This window comes from Entelurus aequoreus, linkage group LG03 (genome assembly GCF_033978785.1).
Source record: "Entelurus aequoreus isolate RoL-2023_Sb linkage group LG03, RoL_Eaeq_v1.1, whole genome shotgun sequence".
NCBI lineage: Eukaryota > Metazoa > Chordata > Actinopteri > Syngnathiformes > Syngnathidae > Entelurus > Entelurus aequoreus.
The window spans coordinates 91,590,783-91,603,282 of NC_084733.1; the positions used below are offsets into that span (position 1 = coordinate 91,590,783).

Sequence of the window (12,500 nt, forward strand, 5' to 3'; positions counted from 1 at the left end):
TTTCCATCTGTGCTCCTCCCAGGCCCACGTTTGTGCACAGGTTCCTCATCAAGTCCACCATTGAGGAGAGAATGCAGGCGATGCTCAAGACTGCAGAGAAGAGGTGGGGGCCATATTTAGATAGTCATTCATGTTTGTTGTTTTTATTTAGTCAATAACTCATACTATTCTCCATAGTAAGTATCAATAAGTGCTGGAGTTTAGACAATAGTGCTTGTTATATGTGTGTGTGTGTGTGTGTGTGTGTGTGTGTGTGTGTGTGGGTGTGTGTGTGTGTGTGTGTGTGTGTGTGTGTGTGTGTGTGTGTGTGTGTGTGCACGTGTCTCCTATTGTGTCCTTTTGACTTACAAGCTGTAAATGTGCACTTGTCCAATGTAATAGATGTCATATATCACATACAACAATGTAATAGATGTCATGTATCACATACAACAAGGTAATAGATGTCATATATCACATACAACAACGTAATAGATGTCATATATCACATACAACAACGTAATAGATGTCATGTATCACATACAACAATGTAATAGATGTCATGTATCACATACAACAACGTAATAGATGTCATATATCACATACAACAATGTAATAGATGTCATATATCACATACAACACATATGTCAGAGTCAAGGCCCGCGGGCCATATCCGGCCCGCGAGAAGGTTTTTTACGGCCCTTGGGATGATCTTGATTTATTATTAGAACCGGCCCGCAGACCGCAGATCTTTTACACGCACCAAGCGGATGCCGGTCCAAGGTTCCGAAAGGGGGCGAGCGGCCCGCCGGGACGCGCCTGCCGGCCGAAGGGCTGCAGCCCGGCCGTCAGTCGCGGAGCCCGCCGTGCCACGCGCGCCAAGGGGGCGGGCCGAAACCCGGCCCCGAGGCCCTGAGACTTCTGCTTTGTTTCCCCAAACCGCGCGTCACCGCCGGGCCCGCACCACCGTCGGGCTGCAGCCCGAGCGTCGGTGGCGGAACCCGTCATGTGCCGCGCGCGCCAAGCGGAGCGGGGGGGTCAAGCGGGCCGAAACCCGCAGGCCACCCCCTCACCACGAGGCCCTGAGACTTCTGCGTTTGACCCCTACGCGCGGCCCGTCGGGACGCGCCCGCCGTCAAGCCACGAGGGCCAGCCGTCGGGTCGCGGAGCCCGCCGTGCCACGCGCGCCAAGGGGCGGGCCGAAACCAGCGGGGGGTTTCGGGCACCCAACTCGCCTCCCTCCCACGGAGGGAGGAGGGGGGTTTAATGTGAACATTACTGTGCAATCACATATTTAGAGTTTTTACTCAATTCAAGTTTAAAAGTTAAAGTTTAATATTTGTTTTCACTGCATGTTACTTCTCCTTAAACAAAGTGTTGTTTTTGATTTATAGATTTTTGCACTTTATTTTATTGTATTTCAATTTAATTATATTTTAAAAATATTTCAGTTGAGTGGATGATAGAAAATTGCTATTATTGTTTTTTTCTTTGAAGTAAATTTAGCCCACTTTTGCTAAAATAGAAAATATAGGCTACTGATGGTGCCTTGAATACCGGTTTCTTTCATTTAATGTTCATGTTATGGGGATTTTTATATAAAGGAAATTTGTCTTTTGTGTCTGTTGAAAATTAAAGATTACTGACAGAGCCATAAGAAAATATTGCTTTATTTATCTGATCATATTGGAATATATTTGTTAGGTTTTCAGTAGGTTCAATTAGGTTCACTAGACTATATGCGTCATTTAAAAAATTTTCAATGAACATTCGAACAGTCCGGCCCTCGGCTTGTAGCTAAATTTTTTATTTGGCCCTCCGTCCATTTGACTTTGACACCCCTGACATACAACAACATAATAGATGTCATGTATCACATACAACAATGTAATAGATGTCATATATCACATACAACAATGTAATAGATGTCATATATCACATACAACAATGTAATAGATGTCATATATCACATACAACAATGTAATATATGTCATGTATCATATACAACAATGTAATAGATGTCATATATCACATACAACAACGTAATAGATGTCATATATCACATACAACAATGTAATAGATGTCATGTATCACATACAACAACGTAATAGATGTCATATATCACATACAACAACGTAATAGATGTCATGTATCACATACAACAATGTAATAGATGTCATACATCACATACAACAATGTAATAGATGTCATATATCACATACAACTACATAATAGATGTCATATATCACATACAACAATGTAATAGATGTCATATATCACATACAACTACATAATAGATGTCATATATCACATACAACAATGTAATAGATGTCATACATCACATACAACAATGTAATAGATGTCATATATCACATACAACTACATAATAGATGTCATATATCACATACAACAATGTAATAGATGTCATATATCACATACAACAATGTAATAGATGTCATATATCACATACAACAATGTAATAGATGTCATATATTACATACAACAATGTAATAGATGTCATATATCACATACAACAATGTAATAGATGTCATATATCACATACAACTACATAATAGATGTCATATATCACATACAACAATGTAATAGATTTCATATATCACATACAACAATGTAATAGATGTCATATATCACATACAACTACATAATAGATGTCATATATCACATACAACAATGTAATAGATGTCATGTATCACATACAACAATGTAATAGATGTCATATATCACATACAACAATGTAATAGATGTCATATATCACATACAACAAAGTAATAGATGTCATATATCACATACAACAATGTAATAGATGTCATATATCACATACAACAACGTAATAGATGTCATATATCACATACAACAATGTAATAGATGTCATATATCACATACAACAATGTAATAGATGTCATATATCACATACAACAATGTAATAGATGTCATATATCACATACAACAACGTAATAGATGTCATATATCACATACAACAATGTAGTAGATGTCATATATCACATACAACAACGTAATAGATGTCATATAACACATACAACAATGTAATAGATGTCATATATCACATACAACAACGTAATAGATGTCATATATCACATACAACAATGTAATAGATGTCATATATCACATAGAACAACGTAATAGATGTCTTATATCACATACAACAACGTAATAGATGTCATATATCACATACAACAATGTAATAGATGTCATATATCACATACAACAATGTAATAGATGTCATGTATCACATACAACAATGTAATGGATGTCATATATCACATCCAACAATGTAATAGATGTCATGTATCACATACAACAATGTAATAGATGTCATATATCACATACAACAACGTAATAGATGTCATGTATCACATACAACAACGTAATGGATGTCATATATCACATACAACAATGTAATAGATGTCATATATCACATACAACAACGTAATAGATGTCATATATCACATACAACAACGTAATAGATGTCATATATCACATACAACAACGTAATGGATGTCATATATCACATACAACAACGTAATGGATGTCATATATCACATACAACAACGTAATAGATGTCATATATCACATACAACAATGTAATAGATGTCATATATCACATACAACAATGTAATAGATGTCATATATCACATACAACAATGTAATAGATGTCATATATCACATACAACAATGTAATAGATGTCATATGTCACATACAACAATGTAATAGATGTCATATATCACATTCAACAATGTAATAGATGTCATATGTCACATACAACAATGTAATAGATGTCATATATCACATACAACAACGTAATAGATGTCATGTATCACATACAACAATGTAATAGATGTCATATATCACATACAACTACATAATAGATGTCATATATCACATACAACAATGTAATAGATGTCATATATCACATACAACAATGTAATAGATGTCATATATCACATACAACAATGTAATAGATGTCATATATTACATACAACAATGTAATAGATGTCATATATCACATACAACAATGTAATAGATGTCATATATCACATACAACAACGTAATAGATGTCATTTATCACATACAACAACATAATAGATGTCATGTATCACATACAACAATGTAATAGATGTCATATATCACATACAACAATGTAATAGATGTCATATATCACATACAACAATGTAATAGATGTCATATATCACATACAACAACGTAATAGATGTCATATATCACATACAACAATGTAATAGATGTCATGTATCACATACAACAACGTAATAGATGTCATATATCACATACAACAACGTAATAGATGTCATGTATTACATACAACAATGTAATAGATGTCATACATCACATACAACAATGTAATAGATGTCATATATCACATACAACTACATAATAGATGTCATATATCACATACAACAATGTAATAGATGTCATATATCACATACAACTACATAATAGATGTCATATATCACATACAACAATGTAATAGATGTCATACATCACATACAACAATGTAATAGATGTCATATATCACATACAACTACATAATAGATGTCATATATCACATACAACAATGTAATAGATGTCATATATCACATACAACAATGTAATAGATGTCATATATCACATACAACAATGTAATAGATGTCATATATTACATACAACAATGTAATAGATGTCATATATCACATACAACAATGTAATAGATGTCATATATCACATACAACTACATAATAGATGTCATATATCACATACAACAATGTAATAGATTTCATATATCACATACAACAATGTAATAGATGTCATATATCACATACAACTACATAATAGATGTCATATATCACATACAACAATGTAATAGATGTCATGTATCACATACAACAATGTAATAGATGTCATATATCACATACAACAATGTAATAGATGTCATATATCACATACAACAAAGTAATAGATGTCATATATCACATACAACAACGTAATAGATGTCATATATCACATACAACAACGTAATAGATGTCATATATCACATACAACAATGTAATAGATGTCATATATCACATACAACAATGTAATAGATGTCATATATCACATACAACAATGTAATAGATGTCATATATCACATACAACAACGTAATAGATGTCATATATCACATACAACAATGTAGTAGATGTCATATATCACATACAACAACGTAATAGATGTCATATAACACATACAACAATGTAATAGATGTCATATATCACATACAACAACGTAATAGATGTCATATATCACATACAACAATGTAATAGATGTCATATATCACATAGAACAACGTAATAGATGTCTTATATCACATACAACAACGTAATAGATGTCATATATCACATACAACAATGTAATAGATGTCATATATCACATACAACAATGTAATAGATGTCATGTATCACATACAACAATGTAATGGATGTCATATATCACATCCAACAATGTAATAGATGTCATGTATCACATACAACAATGTAATAGATGTCATATATCACATACAACAACGTAATAGATGTCATGTATCACATACAACAACGTAATGGATGTCATATATCACATACAACAATGTAATAGATGTCATATATCACATACAACAACGTAATAGATGTCATATATCACATACAACAACGTAATAGATGTCATATATCACATACAACAACGTAATGGATGTCATATATCACATACAACAACGTAATGGATGTCATATATCACATACAACAACGTAATAGATGTCATATATCACATACAACAATGTAATAGATGTCATATATCACATACAACAATGTAATAGATGTCATATATCACATACAACAATGTAATAGATGTCATATATCACATACAACAATGTAATAGATGTCATATGTCACATACAACAATGTAATAGATGTCATATATCACATTCAACAATGTAATAGATGTCATATGTCACATACAACAATGTAATAGATGTCATATATCACATACAACAACGTAATAGATGTCATGTATCACATACAACAATGTAATAGATGTCATATATCACATACAACTACATAATAGATGTCATATATCACATACAACAATGTAATAGATGTCATATATCACATACAACAATGTAATAGATGTCATATATCACATACAACAATGTAATAGATGTCATATATTACATACAACAATGTAATAGATGTCATATATCACATACAACAATGTAATAGATGTCATATATCACATACAACTACATAATAGATGTCATATATCACATACAACAATGTAATAGATTTCATATATCACATACAACAATGTAATAGATGTCATATATCACATACAACTACATAATAGATGTCATATATCACATACAACAATGTAATAGATGTCATGTATCACATACAACAATGTAATAGATGTCATATATCACATACAACAATGTAATAGATGTCATATATCACATACAACAAAGTAATAGATGTCATATATCACATACAACAACGTAATAGATGTCATATATCACATACAACAACGTAATAGATGTCATATATCACATACAACAATGTAATAGATGTCATATATCACATACAACAATGTAATAGATGTCATATATCACATACAACAATGTAATAGATGTCATATATCACATACAACAACGTAATAGATGTCATATATCACATACAACAATGTAGTAGATGTCATATATCACATACAACAACGTAATAGATGTCATATAACACATACAACAATGTAATAGATGTCATATATCACATACAACAACGTAATAGATGTCATATATCACATACAACAATGTAATAGATGTCATATATCACATAGAACAACGTAATAGATGTCTTATATCACATACAACAACGTAATAGATGTCATATATCACATACAACAATGTAATAGATGTCATATATCACATACAACAATGTAATAGATGTCATGTATCACATACAACAATGTAATGGATGTCATATATCACATCCAACAATGTAATAGATGTCATGTATCACATACAACAATGTAATAGATGTCATATATCACATACAACAACGTAATAGATGTCATGTATCACATACAACAACGTAATGGATGTCATATATCACATACAACAATGTAATAGATGTCATATATCACATACAACAACGTAATAGATGTCATATATCACATACAACAACGTAATAGATGTCATATATCACATACAACAACGTAATGGATGTCATATATCACATACAACAACGTAATGGATGTCATATATCACATACAACAACGTAATAGATGTCATATATCACATACAACAATGTAATAGATGTCATATATCACATACAACAATGTAATAGATGTCATATATCACATACAACAATGTAATAGATGTCATATATCACATACAACAATGTAATAGATGTCATATGTCACATACAACAATGTAATAGATGTCATATATCACATTCAACAATGTAATAGATGTCATATGTCACATACAACAATGTAATAGATGTCATATATCACATACAACAACGTAATAGATGTCATGTATCACATACAACAATGTAATAGATGTCATATATCACATACAACAATGTAATAGATGTCATGTATCACATACAACAATGTAATAGATGTCATGTATCACATACAACAATGTAATACATGTCATATATCACATACAACAATGTAATAGATGTCATATATCACATACAACAATGTAATACATGTCATATATCACATACAACAATGTAATACATGTCATATATCACATACAACAATGTAATAGATGTCATATATCACATACAACAATGTAATAGATGTCATATATCACATACAACAATGTAATAGATGTCATATATCACATACAACAATGTAATAGATGTCATATATCACATACAACAATGTAATAGATGTCATATATCACATACAACAATGTAATAGATGTCATATATCACATACAACAATGTAATATATGTCATGTATCACATACAACAATGTAATAGTTGTCATATATCACATACAACAACATAATAGATGTCATGTATCACATACAACAACGTAATAGATGTCATATATCACATACAACAACGTAATAGATGTCATATATCACATAAAACAACGTAATAGATGTCATATATCACATACAACAATGTAATAGATGTCATATATCACATACAACAATGTAATAGATGTCATATATCACATACAACAATGTAATAGATGTCATATATCACATACAACAATGTAATAGATGTCATATATCACATACAACAATGTAATAGATGTCATATATCACATACAACAACGTAATAGATGTCATATATCACATACAACAATGTAATAGATGTCATATATCACATACAACAATGTAATAGATGTCATATGTCACATACAACAATGTAATAGATGTCATATATCACATACAACAATGTAATAGATGTCATATGTCACATACAACAACGTAATAGATGTCATGTATCACATACAACAATGTAATAGATGTCATATATCACATACAACAATGTAATAGATGTCATGTATCACATACAACAATGTAATAGATGTCATGTATCACATACAACAATGTAATACATGTAATATATCACATACAACAATGTAATACATGTAATATATCACATACAACAATGTAATAGATGTCATATATCACATACAACAATGTAATACATGTCATATATCACATACAACAATGTAATAGATGTCATATATCACATACAACAATGTAATAGATGTCATATATCACATACAACAATGTAATAGATGTCATATATCACATACAACAATGTAATAGATGTCATATATCACATACAACAATGTAATAGATGTCATATATCACATACAACAATGTAATAGATGTCATATATCACATACAACAATGTAATATATGTCATGTATCACATACAACAATGTAATAGATGTCATATATCACATACAACAACGTAATAGATGTCATGTATCACATACAACAACGTAATAGATGTCATATATCACATACAACAACGTAATAGATGTCATATATCACATAAAACAACGTAATAGATGTCATATATCACATACAACAATGTAATAGATGTCATATATCACATAAAACAATGTAATAGATGTCATATATCACATACAACAATGTAATAGATGTCATATATCACACAAAACAATGTAATAGATGTCATATATCACATACAACAATGTAATAGATGTCATATATCACATACAACAATGTAATAGATGTCATATATCACATACAACTACATAATAGATGTCATATATCACATACAACAATGTAATAGATGTCATATATCACATACAACAATGTAATAGATGTCATATATCACATACAACAATGTAATAGATGTCATGTATCACATACAACAATGTAATAGATGTCATGTATCGCATACAACAACGTAATAAATGTCATATATCACATACAACAATGTAATAAATGTCATATATCACATACAACAACGTAATAGATGTCATATATCACATACAACAACGTAATAGATGTCATATATCACATACAACAATGTAATAGATGTCATATATCACATACAACAACGTAATAGATGTCATATATCACATACAACAATGTAATAGATGTCATATATCACATACAACAACGTAATAGATGTCATGTATCACATACAACAATGTAATAGATGTCATATATCACATACAACAACGTAATAGATGTCATATATCACATACAACAACGTAATAGATGTCATATATCACATACAACAATGTAATAGATGTCATATATGACATACAACAACGTAATAGATGTCATGTATCACATACAACAATGTAATAGATGTCATATATCACATACAACAACGTAATAGATGTCATATATCACATACAACAGCGTAATAGATGTCATATATCACATACAACAATGTAATAGATGTCATATATCACATACAACAATGTAATAGATGTCATATATCACATACAACAATGTAATAGATGTCATATATCACATACAACAACGAAATAGATGTCATATATCACATACAACAATGTAATAGATGTCATATATCACATACAACAACGTAATAGATGTCATATATCACATACAACAATGTAATAGATGTCATACAACAATGTAATAGATGTCATATATCACATACAACAATGTAATACATGTCATATATCACATACAACAACGTAATAGCTTCTTGAGGCTGAGCCAATCAGTGGCCACGATACTGAACGGTGCTCTCTGATTGGTTTAGTCTCATCTCGTGGACAATGCTACTGTAGTATTGATTTTTTTTACTTGTTTTAGCCATTTTTAAGCTTAATTTAGGCCGTCAAATCTGCGATGTAGCGAAGCCGCCAACATGGACGCCTGAAGTGGCGAGGGATGACTTCACAGTTGCGCCATCATAAAAAAAAAGTCCCCTTTGTTTGTCTTCCAGTCACAGCAGCGCCGCCATGAAGCACTCGGAGGCCGCCGTGCTGACGGTGGCTGATCTGGCCGACCTGTTTACCGAAGAGGCGGAGCCTCTGGAGTGACGCCTCGACTACCCATGATGCACTGCTCAGCCCCGCGGTGAAGGACTCTCTTTTAATTTTTTGCACATCCTCAGTTTTATACAGCTCGGAATCAAAAAGACGAAGCGAGATATTTTTAAGTTGAAATGTTTTTGTCCCTGTGTTGACTTCACGACTTTTTCATGGATTAAACGCTCGCTTTGTAGAGCTGCTGGCAGGAAGAAGATCCATGGTGTTACTTTAAAAGCAGGGGTGTCCAAAGTGCGGCCCCTGGGCCTTTTGCGGGCCCCGGCTCATTTTTTTTTAATATTTTGAAAATACTATTACAATAAACATTAAAGGTGGAATCAAAGAGTAGACAGGAGAAATTTAAGGAGAACATGTTGCAATGTGGACTCAAATAATACAAAATAATAATACAAATATATAATTTAATCAAATATTTCATTTTGATATATTTATGGAAAATGTTTTATTTGTATTTTTTACAAAAAAGGCATAAAAACATAAGAAAACCAAAAAAATGGTAAAAACTTACAATGGATCTGAAGTTGATCTTGAGATTTAAGTGTTGAAAGTAAAAATAATAAATAGTCATTTTTATTTTTTAACACTTTTACAAGATATTTTGGGATCCTCGAGATATTTACGTTTTAAATAATTAATTACAATCAATGTTGGTATGAAATATTGACCTATTGAAGGCTAAAAAAACAAAACATGGTTTTATTTGACAAGAAAGTTACAAAACATAAGAAAAATGTAAACTTAATGTCAACAAATACATCTGAAGTTGACTTTAACAGTTAATTTTACTCATTTTCATTCATTACTAGTTTCTATGTAACTGTTTTCATATTGTTTTACTTTCTTTTTTATTCACAAAAATGTTTTTAATTAGGGATGTCCGATAATATCGGCCTGCCGATATTATCGGCCGATAAATGCGTTAAAATGTAATATCGGAAATTATCGGTATCGGTTTTTTTATTATCTGTATCGGTTTTTTATTTTTTTTAATTAAAAAAAAAAATTAAATCAACATAAAAAACACAAGATACACTTACAATTAGTGCACCAACCCAAAAAAACTCCCTCCCCCCATTTATTTCTGTTATCAATATTCTGGTTCCTACATTATATATCAATATATATCAATACAGTCTGAAGGGATACAGTCCGTAAGCACACATGATTGTGCGTGCTGCTGCTCCACTAATAGTACTAACCTTTAACACTTAATTTTACTCATTTTCATTCATTACTAGTTTCTATGTAACTGTTTTTATATTGTTTTACTTTCTTTTTTATTCACAAAAATGTTTTTAATTAGGGATGTCCGATAATATCGGCCTGCCGATATTATCGGCCGATAAATGTGTTAAAATGTAATATCGGAAATTATCGGTATCGTTTTTTTTATTATCTGTATCGTCTTTTTTTTTTTTTTTTTTTTATTAAATCCACATAAAAAACACAAGATACACTTACAATTAGTGCACCAACCCAAAAAAACTCCCTCCCCCCATTTCTTTCTGTTATCAATATTCTGGTTCCTACATTATATATCAATATATATCAATACAGTCTGCAAGGGATACAGTCCGTAAGCACACATGATTGTGCGTGCTGCTGCTCCACTAATAATACTAACCTTTAACACTTAATTTTACTCATTTTCATTCATTACTAGTTTCTATGTAACTGTTTTTATATCGTTGTACTTTCTTTTTTATTCACAAAAATGTTTTTGATTAGGGATGTCCGATAATATTGGCCTGCCGTATTATCGGCCGATAAATGCGTTAAAATGTAATATCGGAAATTATCGGTATCGGTTTTTTTATTATCTGTATCGTTTTTTTTTGTTTTTTTTTAATTAAATCCACCTAAAAAACACAAGATACACTTACAATTAGTGCACCAACCCAAAAAACCTCCCTCCCCCCATTTATTTATGTTATTAATATTCTG

General features: G+C 31.2%; 1 protein-coding gene across 2 annotated transcripts in view; it reads left to right on the forward strand.

The window, feature by feature from the left end:
• Positions 1–10,778, forward strand: part of LOC133647101 (E3 ubiquitin-protein ligase SHPRH-like) — a 54,206-nt gene extending 43,428 nt beyond the window's left edge. For both annotated transcript variants that reach the window (XM_062043215.1, XM_062043214.1), the window contains 2 exons: positions 23–103; positions 10,451–10,778. In XM_062043215.1, the coding sequence (XP_061899199.1) occupies positions 23–103; positions 10,451–10,547 (178 nt within the window). In that variant the 3' untranslated portion in view covers positions 10,548–10,778. The remainder of the gene's footprint in view (positions 1–22; positions 104–10,450) is intronic.
• The last annotated feature ends 1,722 nt before the right edge of the window (positions 10,779–12,500 follow it).